Source organism: Aythya marila (genome assembly GCF_965140915.1).
Source record: "Aythya marila genome assembly, chromosome: 13".
Lineage (NCBI taxonomy): Eukaryota > Metazoa > Chordata > Aves > Anseriformes > Anatidae > Aythya > Aythya marila.
The window spans coordinates 7406713-7422891 of record NC_139054.1 but is presented as its reverse complement, the minus strand read 5'-3'; the positions used below and the strand labels follow the sequence as shown (position 1 = coordinate 7422891).

Below are 16179 nucleotides of genomic sequence, written 5' to 3'. Positions count from 1 at the left end.
CTACAGAACTTCAAGACACAGTACCTTTTCCTCTTCTATTTTCTGTTTTCTTTTTTCCTCTACTGCTGCCCTCCGTTGTTCCTCTTTCTGCTTTTGTTCTTTTAACTTTCTCTGCCTTTCTTCTAACTGTTTTTCATACTGAAGTTTTGCTTTTCTCTCCTTTTCAAGGATTTGTGTCTCTTTGGCAGCTGTAAATTTTAAAGAGAAAATTAAAATCAAACTTAACTATTCATTGGTATTACAACATGGATTACAGGCAAAAGACTACCAAGCAAAATTATCACCCCTTCAAACTACAACACATAGCAAGATTAGCTAGCAGTGCTGGATGACACTTCACATGATGACTGAGATGTCTAATTCTGTCCCCAGGATGGCAATGAATTTGAACCTTTTCTGCCATTACACTTCACTGTCTAGACAGGAATGCCAGGATATGTATATACACATTTTCCTTGCCATCATAATAGTGTTAATAAGTAAGTAGTAAGTTGAGTATCAAAGGGTGGAATTTTCTATGTTGCAATTCTCAGTTTTTTAGAATTAAACATATATGGAAAAGATGTAAAGCATTGGGCAACAACACAGGAAAACGCTGTAGATACTGCATCTGAGTTCAAATAGTTATGTCACTGTTCTCCACAGCCTCCACCTAGATACAGCTGTGCAGAGTTTAACAAGCTTCACCTCCTCTGACAAAAATCTAGCGCCTGAATACACAGTAGACGTAGTTTCTGTGGCTAGACAGATGAAATGAACTTAGAGACCAGATAATTATATTAACAACACATTGGCATTATCTATGTACAAAGCCCCAAAAATACTTCTGAATTTACGTACATCCCAGTCCTGTTCTCTCTTCGTGTTAGGAAGAGACGATCATTCCTGTTTTGTGTGTCTTTGATCACACATTAAGCAACACAGACATGCAGGCCAGAGTAAGACACTGCTCCTCACCAGATGGGAGACTGAGAACAAGGACTGCAGGGCATACCGTGACCCTTTCATCTCTTGCTTCACATATATAAACTCAGATTCACATCACAAACAGCATAAAGCTGGGCAAGAGTTTTATACTCTTCTCTAAGTCTCAGATTCTTAGCTAAAATAAAGCATATACTGCTGACACTTAAATCCAGGAGCCTTTTCAGCATGCTAGGAAACAAGAGAAGCAGTATTCGAGGCAATCAAGCCATTTAACTAGCTAAGTCCTTTTTGGTTTTCTCTGAATCAGTGTTTCTCAAACCTCAGTCTTCAGGGCTACAGGAAGAAGCTCTAAGATAAAGGTTATCATTTCAGAAATGTTTTTGCTGAGGTTTCCAACAAGAAGTTGACTCTATTTGCCTGGTGGTCCCTCAGAACTGGAAGGACAGAAGCAATACACAGTTTCAAGAAGCCAAAAATCTCTGTAATATTTTCCTCTCAACTCTAATTTTTCTCCAGGTTCACAGATGGTCACTGAAGCAAGACCAAGGGCAGACCTGGTTGGTGGTCTCCAGCAAGCTGAAAAAAGTGACTAAACAAGGAGTAACAGCATAAGTTATTTTTTTATCACAAATATTTTCAGAAATTATATTTCAAATGGAACAAGAAAATACCATGTTGCTTTTCCCGCTCTTCTCTACGTTCCCTGGCTAGTCTTTGCCTTTCTTCTGTTCTTAGAGTAGAACCATCTATCACTGTCAAAAGAAAAATTGAAGACATGTAACTGTCAGTTATTTTGAACATTTAAATCTAAATAAAGTAGTCGTAAAGTCTTTCCTACTGACAGGATTATGGAACATCCTGAGAGATGCATACCACCAAAGCACTGCACATTTTATATAGAGATTAGAGATCTCAACTGGAAAACTAAGAAGAGGCAGAATACCCTCCCCATTCCCCTTTCCACTCCCTCACTACAACCGATCCTTTTTTAATGGGTGCAGCTGAAAGTATGCACAAGATTAAAAAGTCCACTGTGTACAGTCAAAAGAAAGCCTGAGAAACATCAGACGTTGTAGAACGTACACTTATTCCAAATTCAACTCTGATCCTTATTCCTGCACATATTAATTCCCGTGATCAAGAAATACAGGAATCTAGGAAAACTCCATCTGGGAACAGATAGTTTATGCATCTTGACAAATTCAAAGTGCTGCAGGATAGCTACTTTTCAGGCTAAGCAGAACCAAGACTGCCTGAGTCTTTGTAGGTATAAAAACTTGAATTTCAGACAGAAGTGAACTGGCAAGCAAACCAGAACATGAAGAATGCATTTATCTTCATTGTTATGTCCTGCTGAAATGATAGGCAACTTCAGCAGCTGAACTGAGAGCACTGAGAACAAAAAGCCTGTCATCAGAACTAGACCTTCAATGAATCTGTGAACCATCTAAACAAGCACTTCATGCTCTAATCACTACTAAGGAAAGAGAATCAAACTTCTTTTTAAAAACCTCCCTGTAAACCCAACACTTCATTAAGAACAATGACCAATAATCATACCTGGTTTAGTTGCTGTCTTTATGTTTATTGAGGTCTGGACTGCAATAGGGCTAACACCACTTTGGCTTCTTCTTTCTTCTGCTATGGCTTGGGCTGCAGCAACTGTGAGAAAGAATCATTCCATATTAAGAGAATTTCTACAACCCTAACTCATGAAATAAACACATAAAATAAAAGCATCAAGTTCTATTTGAGGCTGCAGATTCTTTAATTTAATAACTAACTCGGGCCTGTTCATTTTTTAAGAAGAAACAATTTTTCAGATGAGATTTCAGAGGTGACACAGGTTTTATTTGTAAAAGCAACAGAGACAAAAGCTTATGTTTTACAATGCATAGAAAAGGAATACATGGTTTCAGAAAAATCGAACATTTAATAGTGAACTATTATAAGAGAAACAATATTTAGTAAAGTTATAAGTCTGACTTAAACACTTAATAAAAACTTTTTGCTACGCACTTGTATTTGCAGGCTTAAACAAACATAATAGACTGTTAGCAGTGATCGAATAATATTTTGATGAGACCCAAGCAGGAAAAAGTTTCCGAGCATCTTTCATTATTTCATGACATGAAAAAGAAAGTGGGTTAGCTGTATAAAGTAAACCATTAGGAATGCTTACATTGTACTTCTGAAATTGGATCTTCAAAAATAAATTTTAATTATAAATTAGATTCCAAAATAGTAATTTGAGCAATTGTGGAGAGACCAATTCACCTTCTCTGAGTCCTCCCAAGGTGAACACAGAGAACTGCAGGACTATGGCTCCCAGTTAATCATACAGAAATTGAATGCTGGCTATATTAATTTCACTAAATGACAAAAGCCCTTAAGAAGAGCCCTTAAGAAGTCAGGGAGACTATTTACTGTATCATTTTTCACAAATCTGCTTTATTTTGCTATCCCTTTTCGCTTTAATTAGTGATGTTTAGGGTCTGAAGGCAAAACGTTGCACAGAGAGCAGGCAGGGCAGCCTGTGGGCCAGACAGCTCTACCCCACTTCCCTGCCCAGCTTTGAATGGACAGCATCTTTACACCAGGGACGCATTTTCATCAGCATCAAGTCACCTTGGCTCACAGATACAGGGAGATAAACTGGGGTCTTTCAGAAATGCTTAACTTTGGAAAAAGCAAGAGGAAGCACCAGGCAGCACCAGACACATCAGATTTGCCATCAATTATACATAAAAAAAAAAGTAGAAGTTAACGCCTGTTTTAAACAGAAAGGGTAATCTACTTCGTAATTATGATTTAAACCATAACACGGAGGATGAATAGCAATTTTGGTGTTATATTAAAAAAAAAAAAAAAAAAAAGCTTTGTCAATGATCTCAGGCTTTCCTTTAATAGAGGAGTGCAAACTGCAAAAGAGGAAAAGAGGAAGGAAGAGTCTCTCTCCTCTTCATGTATTGCCATGACAACTAGCTCTGTCATGGTAATAATCCTCCCTAAGGCTGTGCCCAAGAACAATCACCTCAAAGTGTTTAATCCCATGTGATGTCAGTGATAAATGCTGATTACAATACTTATTCAGCAACTCTAAATTGTCACCCGCAGCTGTTGCCATGTCTTGAATTAATTTTTCATTGCAGCCCCAAACAAAAGTCTTCCTCAATTCTACCCAATGCATCTTGGAGGCTCTTTTCAAACAAATAAGAGACCTGATATAATGCAACATGGTAAGATTACCAATTTGCAACGAGAAGAGCTAGAACAAGGCACACTGTAATTTCACCACATAGATGAAAAGACAGTCAAAAAGCTGATTTTGTGAGTACTGCAGGTCACATAGACATGAATCTGGCTCAGGTCACCAGACAAGTTGTATCTGCTGCACACAACAAGATGTGAAAACACTCTGAGGAAGAACAGCCTACTGCAGGTTTTTCTGAGCACAGGAACACACAGCCAGAACATTTATACCCCTGTAGGCCACAAAGACTAAAAAAATACGAGCATCTTCAAATACAATTTTAAATTAAGAGAAATATAGAAACCCAGTTGCATTGTTTCTTCAGTCTCCATTGAAAGAGGTACACAGGTGGGCTGAGAAAATTCACCCCAGCCCAGCTGGAAACTGAGCACAACAGAATAAATTCACCCGACTTGACACAGGTTCTAGTCAAAACCAGCACTGGAATTTTGCCTGTACTCCCAGAAACTTAAACACCCAAATTTCTGTAACAAAGTTACAGAGAGAAGCAAGCTGTAATGTAAAAAGGTATCTAATTAATCTTACTTTACCTGTAGAAGTATTTTACTATTAGAAATCTTGATGAACAAACTGGTTATTATGGATTTATGGGATTATGTATTTATTCATTAAAAAAAAGCACACCAAACTTAAATAATGTTTATGATTAGAAGGCACCATTTAAAAATGTGCCCCATCTACAAGGCAATTAGTTCATTTTAAAAATATAACTAAGGTTGCAAAAAATATTTGAGATTCTATAGAAGAACATAAAAGTGGGTTACAAAACCAGTACAACTTGCAAAGGGCACAGAGAAGGAAAAGGTCCAGAAATACTTAGCCAAAGGATTTTGCATGGCAGTTAAAACATTTCTGATCACTGATTCAACGATCTGTAATTTTAATAGAAACAACATGCTTACAAATTTGGAAGTGCAAGATTCGGAGGCACTAGGAGTGCACCTTCATGTCACACCAAAACAATCCATTTAACTAACAAAATTAGAATTAAAAACAAACTACAGATTTAAGCACAAGATTATTAAAAGGGAAACAGCTATCACATTACATGCATCCTCAAAATGTGTGAGCTCAGCTTCACCAAATCTCACATCAGAAGAAAGGTTTAATGGCCTTTGTCAATTTTATGGTCAATTTACGATAAAATCTGTAATTTTCAACATCAACATTCTACTGTATGGGGAGATTAACTGCACACTGTTGTACTGTACAAATTTAAAAAAACACAGATCTTATTTTTCTTTAATATGGTAAAAAGACTTTTTAATTAGATTTAAATATTCTTTAGCATAAGATGCCTGTGATTTTTTAGAACACTTTTTCATACTGAATGCAGCAATCTGCTATGAAGCAAAGCTTCACTGAAATGAGTTTCCCACAAAACCTACCTATTTTTGTAAAATAAGCCTAGTATTTCTGTAATTAATCAGGAAACCCCAGAACAGGAAACCAGTTAACAACCACTTCACTACAGGCTGTACTGTGTGCTGTCATACTGGGGGATGCCTTCACGGACACATTCAGCAAACTTCCTGGAGAAGAAAAATTCCCTAAGAGGCAAACTAAATCTCCTTCCTAGTCTGAGCTTCCCTCCCACAGCAGTCACTAAAGGCTTTCACAACAATTATTTGTTATCAGCATGATATGTGTGCTTATTTTACAGTAGACTAAATACTTCAGCTAAAATTTATAAAGGCACAAGACACCCATGTGGCCAGTACCAATAGCTGCATTTGTGCATAATAAAATAGGGATATTTGGGACGGAAAATGGTTAGGTAACTTGGGCAGCAGTTTTCCTTCTGCCCTGCCACTACCATCTAACATTATACATCTGGCCCAGCACATCTCGGACAAGATAACCCAACCCAACCCAAACAGAGCACCAGGAGCTGCCACGAGCTGGACAAGGCAGACTCGTCCTGGTTCACCTCCAGCCCGCAGCCCAGCTAACAGCACGGGTCTGGTGGCACCTCCCTCGCACCAAGCATGACGACACTTCCCGTTCTGATTAGGTTTCCAATATGCCCTGAAGAGCCCGCTGCTATAAATAAAGCTTTATTTCTATTTCTATCCTTGCGCCGACTTAATGCTCTTGGCCACTGCCAAGACTGTCAGAGGACCTACACAGTTGCTGTTCTTAGCAAGCCTCATTAGGACCTGAACCGGCTCCGTCCCTTTACCTAGCAAGGTTGAGGGCTCCCATCGCATCATCTTTCACGGTGTCTTTCACCCGATCAGACGCTGCCCCGCTCTCTTTTCCTCTCCTGTGCCAAACCAGAAGGGAGAGCAGAATATGCTGACTTTCACAGCAATCCTTCTGGTTCTTATGATTTACTGACTCATCATGTAAACCAAGCAACCAAACAAAAAAAAAACCCAGGGTAAGCCTTTCAAACTAAAGTTAGAGGATCTCTTCAATGTTAAGCATCGTTGTCAATCTACACGTTTTCACAAATGTTTAAATCAGGTGCCAAGAGGCCAACAAGCAATGCATAAAACAGAACGAATTTGAACTTCCCACTAAACATCTCTGATTTTATAGCAGACTGTGTCAAATTTGCAAAATATCATTTTTGTATTGCATTAGCTCTTTTCTCAAGCAGTAACTCTTTGCCTAGCTGCTAGTAATCCCTTTCTGTAACACTCCTCAGATCCTATTTCTTTTAACCTTTTTTTCCAAAGCAGGAAGAAGTTAGGATTCAAGGCTGAGATTTCCACGTATTTTCCTTTAAGCTGATTTCCACCTATTAATTACCACAGGTTAAGATAAACAGATGCAAGACCATGCATTAGTCAGTTTGAAAAACTGGATACCGTCTTTACAGCATTACTCCTGGGCAGCAGGACGCACCGCACCCTCTCACGAACTGGTGGACAACCAGGCTTTTAACGATGAACGGAACAGCCCCCTCCCTACACACTCTTTTCCCTGTTTTCCCCTTTTTCTCTGTTTTCCCTGGTGCTCCTCACGTCCCACCTTCAGGCTGCGGGGGCTGACGGGCTCCACCAGCGGCACGCGTGCCGCCCAGCAGGCACCTTCTGACGGACCAGCTGGGAAGCAGATGGTTCTCCTGTTTTGTCTGGGCACTCACCAGATGGGAAGCATGCAGATCTTCCGAAAACAGTGCACGCTGTCTCTCAGCTTCAGCAGGCCAGAAGAGCTTCCTGTTGTCCTACCCTTTTTCTAGTTTCTATTTGCAGCCTTTCATTTTAGACGTATTCCCTACGTGGGATATCTATTTTACTACCTTTATGTGCTTTCTCCCCCCCAGCATTTGTCCTGTGGTGTTAAAGTCTATTTCTGCACCTAATTCTCTACTACAATCTGTTTTTCTTCCCAATGCTCAAGGCATCTTAGGATGATTTGTTCAGCTCATCAAAAGTACTGCTCCCACTGGAAAACTGCTTGACACAAGCATTTATAGTATACAAATTAGCAGCTCTACAAACAAATACTTGAGATATATTTGCAAGAAAGTAAGTTTGCAATTATCCTTAAAATATCCATACTTAGATTAAGAACTGGAAACATCCAAAAAAAAATCCACATAATTAAAAAAAACCTACTTCTTACTAGGAAATCTACAAAGATATGGCTGAAGCAATCTCAAAAAGATGTTACGTGCTTTTTCAGCCTAGGGCATGCTCAGCAAGGCACCAGGAAGATTGTTAGTTAATTTGTGGGTTGATCTCTGTACACATTTCCCTAAGGGAAGCACACAATCTAAACCAAACTTGAACGTAGTAAGAGCACAGGCCAAATTATCAAAATTTGTTCTTAAATGAATTGGCAGCCATCTGCAAAAACTTTCTCTAGCCAGAGAAGCTATCCCATTGTCCACAAGCAGAATCAGCTGAGTACAATGCTTGGTCCAAAAGCTAGCGATACCTATTGTGAACCAGCCTCCTATGGGGAGTCTCCCTAATTCCTCCTCTCTCTCATATTCTGTTACTTTAACCTTGCTCACACCACTCAGACCAGAGTTATGCTTCTCTCTGCTTAATGGGGAAAGCACCTTCCAGCACAAGGCTTAAAGAGGACGAAGAGATGTCACCTCTTTGAGAAGCCATCATAGAGTTGGTAGGAGCGCTGCCTATACCATGTACACAGAGGACTTCTATAGGGTTGAGTAGCTACATTCACCCCCCTTTTCTGGAAAAGAGACCAGGCATCACAGCTTGGGGTTCTTTACAAGTAAGGTATGTTATTACTCACCACTTGAAAGTAATGAAACTGAGTCATGGCAGGTACTCTATTCTCAATTACTCAGTGGCTTTCTGCATCCCTCATTTTCTCCTTTGCCACTCTCTTTTCCCCACAGTTCTTCCTCACCCTCCCAAAGTAAAGTGAAAAGGCTTTGCATTCAGCATGATTTCACTTTTTTTTTTTTTTAATAGGAAGGTACTCTTTCACCAATCACCAATCTCTTTTGATATGATTTGTACAAAAAGGCACGCCAAAGAGGATGCTTCCCCAGCTCACGTATTCCCAACTCTCTGCAAAGGTTTAATGCAACTCAGATCACTTCTGCGCTCTATGTGGTATTAGTTATTAATCTCTTTATTGCATTGTGCTTACCAAGCTCATTTGCACAATGACCTCTCTTTGGAGCTGACACTTCCTACATAAGGCATACACAAAGCTTACAGTCCCAGCTGTACTCCTTAGCAAATGGCCATGCATTGCTGCTGTTTCCTTGCTGTCTAGAAGCAGAGTCCTCCTTAGACACAGGTACAGGGAGGCCACGGATTTGGAAAGTTCGGAATGCTCATTATGTTTCTCAGTGAAAGAGCAAGGCACTAAAATGCCTCAATAAAATTCTCCAACAGAACACGTTGTAGGTGCATTTTAGATGTAAAGAGAATATTTCTGCACAAAGTTTCTGTGGGTTGGCAGCCACAAACTCTGTCTGCCAACTGCAAGACAAACAAAAAATGCTTTCATCCACTCTGAGTGATTTCTTTTAAAGAGCTATTAAATAATGACTTTAAAGCTGCTGAAATAAACTATGACTGAAAATCTCTTGTGGACATCCACAAGTGTAGCAGAAATCAATATTTACCTATTACTGCATTGTGGAAATTTCAATATCCTAATATCCTGATACACTATCCTAAAACAAAAGTAATTTATATAATAAATATACCCTTACATCATTTTATGTGGGTTCACTATGAAATTTAAGTGTTACATGACATAGGTTATATGCTTATATATAGGTGTATGCAAACGTGCCAGAATGAGACAGGTTTAACAGCCACAGAAGGAACAAAAAGGTAAAATGGTGACATTTTATACATGGTGCAGAAGATTATCTATACTCACTCTTTGGTACAGATAATTTTATTTCTTTACTAGCACTTTGCATATAAATTCAAAAATAAATGAAATAAAAATAAATTTAAAATGTTATATTTTTAATATAATTCAAATAAAATTCAAATATTAAATAAATTCAAAAATTATTTTTAATGTGTTTTGTCCCTCATGCTGACTAGCTTAACAGCTGTCAGAGCAGTCCCGCTGCGAACCCACACAGAGCAGTTGAGTTCCTCCTATACTTCTCCAGCCCAGGAGCCAGCAAAAGGACAGACAGACGTCAGCCAAACCTGGTGTATTCCCCCAGCTATGGAGGTTGCCTTAAATTGACTCCTCTTCGTACACCTGCACAGCCACTGTGAAAAGTAACTTCAGGACAAACTTCTGTCCTCTTTTCCTCTCTCACATCTATTTTATGATTTCTTTCTTTTATATTGCACTACCCTTAACACTGGAAATTAGCTAACTTCTCTTATCCCCTACTTCCCCCTTTCCTGAGTAGCTTGGTTTCTTTTGCTTGCTCAAAGCATTTTCTTGTAAATGCTTTTGTCCTCTTATTTGCTGGCTGCCAATTGTTTAATTCATGCAGCCAAAACAATGCCAGAACACAGCCTAGCACGACAAGTCACAACTAACTTGAGACAAATCCTGTGAAAACAATTTTGAGCTTTCTTTAGATGAAAGGATAATAGCTCCTTTACATGAAAGCAGTGAAAACTACTGCTTTTGCCTTTTACACTTGATGAATTTCTTATAGCAGCTTAAGAACCCATTCCAACACTCTCTCTGCTTCAGAAGAAGGGAGACTACGCTGGCATTTACCTCCAAGAGACCAACCTCCAGACCCATACAGCACTCACATACAGCATGCACCAGCTCAGTGCTATCAGATGCTGCCAAGTCAACAGCGAGAACACGGTGGCACAAAATGCAAAAGGAATTAAACTGTAAATTTTCTTAAAACTGTGTGCTTAACCTAAGCAATTAAAAAATAAAAGTACTGAGGCAATTCACTACAAGGAAGGTAAGCTAAAAATGACCAATGGGTGAAAAAAAAACAACACAAAACCCACAAGCAGGGTAAAAGGGCATGAGAGAACAATCAAGATACTATGGGTTTGCTTAATTCATTACCTAGTGACAGAAAACCTTTCAGAGAAAGCTGAATGTAAGGTGACACTTGCTGGTCTGGCCTTGAGACTGCTGTCCTAGGCTTTGAACGTCCAGAACTCAACTTACGTATCATTGATCAGCGCTGTTCCACCAAACTGTTTCTTTACACAATTATCTTGAGAAAACTAAAATGAGGGTGAACATTCAATTTCACAGAACACATTTATTCATTCATGTTCTTTTAGTATAAAGATCTCTATAGAATTTCTATACTCTTGTAGCCAACCCCCCTCTGATTTGGGAGGATTTTAACACTAAAAAACATTAAAACTCTTGCTCAGAGAAGGCTATTCAAAAGCCATAGCAGTATCTTTTCTCCCTTCCAGGATTCGGGTCGGTGCATTTAAACAGCAGAGGGTGTCAGTGAATTAAGAGCCAGCTAAATACTCATAAAACAGTACTTTAGAAGTTCCCTGTGAATTATGAAGACAGAAAACAGAGGAAAGGAAGAGGCATTCTGAACACTATCAATGGTAACGATTTTTGTCAAAGGCAACTATAACTGTGGGCTCCTTCACCTGCAAGGCAGAAGTTTAAAACTGACCAGAAAATGAAAATATTTTAAAAGAAATCAAAGGTCAAGCATCTAGAGCAGCGTTCCTTATGAACAAATGCTTGTGTCCATTTATGAACATGGCTGTGAACAGCCATGTTCTGTGGATTGCGGAGGAATTAGGCATGGCAGCTACTGATTCTCCTTCAAATGAAAACACATCGAGCAACATGTGGTCTTCTTCCACGAATCCTACACCGCTAGCAAGTTAATCACTTACATCTAAAACAGTTTTAATTATTGGACAGGCATGTGCAAACGTATCAAAAGCATATCATCAATTAAGAACTACCTGGTTGTAAGCTGCATAATTAGAAGCTAAATGGTTCCAATTCATTTGTGGTTGACAGGAATTTGTTGTCCCTAGTTTGTTTTTAAAGCGTCCCAAGTCATCTGGTAAGTCTAGTATCTTTGATTATTTAATCATATTTACATAAAGATAGCAGAATTCAGTACTTCTATAATTATGACTATCCCAGAATATTTCTTCCACTTTCCTCACTTTTCTGTTTAACTGTCTTATTGCTTTTAAGAACTGAGAATCAATAACAATATATCAGTAATTTAAATATTGCTATCCATTTTCTTATTTTAAAAGACAAGCGTATAAAAAAAAGGAGTCCTTGATTCCAATCATGTTTTAAGGCTGTATACAGTTAAGGACAGTAAAAATGACTGAATCTCTGGGCTTCCACCATTACAGCTGTGATCCTTGCAAGTCATTATTTGTTCAATACTTTCATCTCAGTTGAAGCATGGAATCCAAATGTATCTTTTGTAATGTTAATGCATGAAAAAACAAGTGGGAAATCAGGAAATGGAACATTGTGAATAAGAAATTTCCCAAAATATGTTGTATAGGCATATAGTTTTGAGACTTTTTTTTTTCTTTATGTATAAGCATAATAAGATGAAGCACAGGAGAACCTTAAAGGCCTTCTCCAAAGCCATGAGGAGTTTGAGAACACAAGAAGCTGAACTCAGATCTACCAAATGCCACTTTAATGCCCCAGTCACCGGGCTGCCTTTGCTCCACAGATGGAAAACACATGAGCCATCTGTACAAACACTACCAAGTAAGACAACTGAATACTGAAGATGCTTTTTACTGTACCACCCTCCATGCTATCAGGAACTTGACAAAGGCAGATTCTTCATCTTACAGGTTCCCAGAAAAATTATGAAGACTGCCTCCAGTCACAACCACCCTGTAAAACTGAAAGGCTTTTGAAGAGCCAAATTTGAATGTTAGTTCTTCCTCTCTTCCAGCCAGAAACTCTGACGCAGAGATCAAATCATCAATTGTCTGATGAAGCTGCTGGGTTCCAAAGCGTTTTCTCTACACATCATTTCTCTAGTACCTCCATAGCTGTTCCTATGAACTTGTGCACTAAAGTCACATTTTATTAGATGTCTATTACCTGGAGACCAGACAAATTTGCACATGTTCCTCAATATGTGCTTAAGCAATTAATTTTCCCTATTAGTTACCCATTTAGACTTCTTTTAATGTAAATTCTGTATATAGGTGTTTGGTAAAGGAGCTGCATTCCAGGAAAAATGGACAAAGGTAGACAGTAGACAATCACTTAAGCAGAGCAGAACAAACAATTGGATTGACTGAAGCTGTTGCTTTAGTAGAAAACTGATCAAACTGGGCTTGGCCATGTATGCAATGGGAATTGTGCTTGCAGCTAGATTTGTGGAAAAGGCCAAAGAAAAAAGGCTCTTTAGTTTTGTCCCATGTCATGCAACAGGTTTCCCAAAAAGACTGTGTAGGCCTTGGAAGGGAAAATTTACATATAGCATTTTAATATACAAAGTGCATGTTTTGAAGCACCTTCACTACAATGACTCAAAATACAAGTGGAAATCCTAGCAACTGTGTATCCAAGCTCTGGCAAAAGTAAAGACACATCCCCTGTCACTGATGCTACGAAAGATGAGATCTTTGTATTTCAGTGAAAATGAAGGTTAAACAATAAAATAAATGCAGACTACAACAACTTAAAAATGTATTTTAAAAATTCTGCTTACCCATACCACTCAAAACCCCTCACTTACTGGGTAACCTACGAAGTAATTCACTATCCCCCACTTCTTCAGTCTTTATGAGCCTCAGCAGTGCTTATGGTATTAGAATCTGAGCAAAAATATCTTCTTTGTCCCTGATGGGTGACAACAGCCAGCGTGGATCACAAGAACGGAGAAACAATCTGCCATTTACATGCTGCTGTTTCATAGTGTATAATCACAATTCATATGTAATGGAAGTTGCCTGTTCATGCATCACTGATTGCAACGTTCAATAGCTTCTGGTTGTAGAAGCAAATTTTGCTTTTTGTCACCTTCTTAAAGGAAATAAGACTGGACAGGTGTGAAGGGCAGAAAAATATTGCAAGGGAGTTGTAGAATTGATACAGCAAGCATGATTTGGCGCGCAGATTCTTAATTACAACTGATACTCAAAGAAAAAGAAACACCTTTTCCTTATCTCAATACCAGCTTGAATTGCAAGACAAAGATTCTCTTTAACCTTACCACATAGATAAGGAAGTTAGTGGCACCCTGGGATTCTACATTTTCAAGGACTAAAGTAACTAATCAGTACCAATCAGCTGAAAATCAAACCAGTATCAAAAGGCTGGTAGCAGAAAGCAGAGGCAGGGAACAAGGACCTGGCAGTGTCTTGTACTAAAGACCTACAAAAGGAACCTACACAAAAGATAACTTCACAAAAGGTGTATATGTATATATACATAGATATGCATGTATATATACACATACATATATATACACACATATACCAGAAGGAGACGTGGTTTCTCAGCAAGATGCTGCCCCCTTAAACATGAGATTCCCAACCAGAAGTTCAAAGGCAAAGGACTGAATGTACTTGCAGCACTGTATTTGTTTGCAGAGATGTTTGATCTGCAGATTAAGACAGCAAAGTACGTAATTGTCCACAGCCCAGCAGAGTCTGGCTGTTAGAATTCTGGCTAGCAGGTATTTTGGAATTGAGAAGGTCCCTGCTCAGCCATCTGACCTTACAGAAGCAAAATGTTATGTCCTTCTCCCCACATCTCCAAACCTGACAAACAGCAGCGTGGGACAGAACAAGGTTCCTCATGCTGTCTTTTTTTTTTTTTTTTTTAAACAGATCTTCCCCAAACAGCTGCTCTATCACTTAGTTACTGCTCACAACTCTGCCAAACAGCAGCAAATACAGTGGCAATTATCTCACAAATTCCACTGTTAAACACTGGATTGTGAGGATGATTTCTAAACATTATTTGCTTTCTCCAGATAGTGAAGGAGAAGTTAGGAACAGAACTGTACACTCACAGACAGCATTGCTTCAGTTCAGATTAGCAATGAGCTCATCTTCCAACACGTAAGTGGTAGAAATCCATTCTATATAAACTGAAGTTTAGATTCTGGTTCAGTGACTTTTGTTGCCTCGGGAAAAAAACCTCAAGGTCTATCCTTTCTAGGATCTAGTGAGGGGTTTTTGTTTTTTCAACACAATGTGCACATTAGCACATGTGTGTAGTTAAAGAGAGAAGAAGCTGACTGGTTCACGGAACATTTCACCTCTTTTTTTGGGGGACTAAATCTAGGCCATGACAGCTGTCAGCAAACATGGGTGCCCTCTGCCAGAGAAAAACGTGGGATCTACAGTATAAGAGCATCCAATGCGCAAAAGGAAATTCTGCAGTTCTAGCAGCGAGGATAAGGATCAAATAGACATGGCCTGTGCAGGTGAGAGGTGCTATCTTTTGGCAGGCTGTTATCTTTCTCAAACATTAGATCATCTTAATTTCAAAAGAGAGAAAAAAATATTTCTGATACAGAACACAGTGAAGAAGAAAGACTGCCAGAAATGAATTGAGCATTCAGGACCTTTTGCCAGCGCTCTTCTTTATGTAATTACACAGATGCACTGAAAACAATTAAGTGGTAGGTTGCCGCAGTAGTTTTTTTGTCCATAGTCCAGGTTAGTTTAGATCAAATTAAATCAAAATCCATGATTCTGTGTCCTTACTTTTTTTAAGAAAATATTGATCTTTTACAATGGCTCACCCACAGAGCTGATGTGTGCAGCTGTGCCATGAAATTACGCTTGGGACATACATCATGCGTGCACAACACACATTGCAGGGTACGAATTACCAGGGGTCTTCTGCACAAATAGGCACATAAATGCACTGGAGGACAAACGTAAAGCAGAGTTTCCTTGGGTCTCAAGACAAAAGTTTTAAAAAAAAAAAGTTATTATCAAATCTTTGATTCGGAAGCGATGCCACATCCTGTCCCTTTCCCTCTGCAGTCACAGGGCGCCTCGCCGGGACCCAACCAAACCCCTGCGGGGGCTGCAGGCCTGACCGCCCCCGGGAGCGCAGCCCGGACACAAAGCCCCGGCGGCCCCAGGCTCCGCTCCCCGGCCCCGAAAGGGACTTGGAGGGGGGAGGAACCCGGTGGCGGCGGCTGCCCGTGCCCTCACCCCCCCCACACCCATCCGCAGCCGCCCTTCCCCTCCCGGCCGCTCTCACCCATCTGCTCCCGCAGCCCCTTCAAGGAGGAGGAGGAGGAGGAGGAAGAGCAGGAGGGGGGGGGCGCCGCCGCCGCCGCTCCACCACCACCACCACCGCCGCCCTCCGCCATCTTCAGCGCCGGGACTCGCGGCTCCGCCGGCCGGGCAGGAGGGGGCCGCCACAGCGCAATGCGCAGGCTCCGCACCGCCCGGCAGCGCCGCCGCGGGGCTGGGCCGGGCTGGGCCGGGCAGGGCTCCTCCGAGCCGCCACGCCGCCCGGCGCCGGCCCCTCGCACCTCCGGCCGCTCGGGCAGGGCGGTGCTTGCCTGCCGGGGGCGTAGCGAGCCGAAATGGACGGCGAGGCCCGGCGAGAAATGGCCGCCCCCAGTGCTTCCC

The 16179-nt window shown here is 40.4% G+C and overlaps 1 protein-coding gene across 6 annotated transcripts in view; it reads right to left on the bottom strand.

Moving 5' to 3' along the window:
* Positions 1-15957, bottom strand: part of MAP7D3 (MAP7 domain containing 3) — a 45556-nt gene extending 29599 nt beyond the window's left edge. For all 6 annotated transcript variants that reach the window (XM_082770713.1, XM_082770711.1, XM_082770712.1 and 3 more), the window contains exons 1-4: positions 15803-15957; positions 2488-2589; positions 1599-1679; positions 25-188 (exon numbers count right to left, since the gene is read on the bottom strand). In XM_082770713.1, the coding sequence (XP_082626839.1) occupies positions 25-188; positions 1599-1679; positions 2488-2589; positions 15803-15914 (459 nt within the window). In that variant the 5' untranslated portion in view covers positions 15915-15957. The remainder of the gene's footprint in view (positions 1-24; positions 189-1598; positions 1680-2487; positions 2590-15802) is intronic.
* Between the last annotated feature and the right edge of the window lie 222 nt (positions 15958-16179).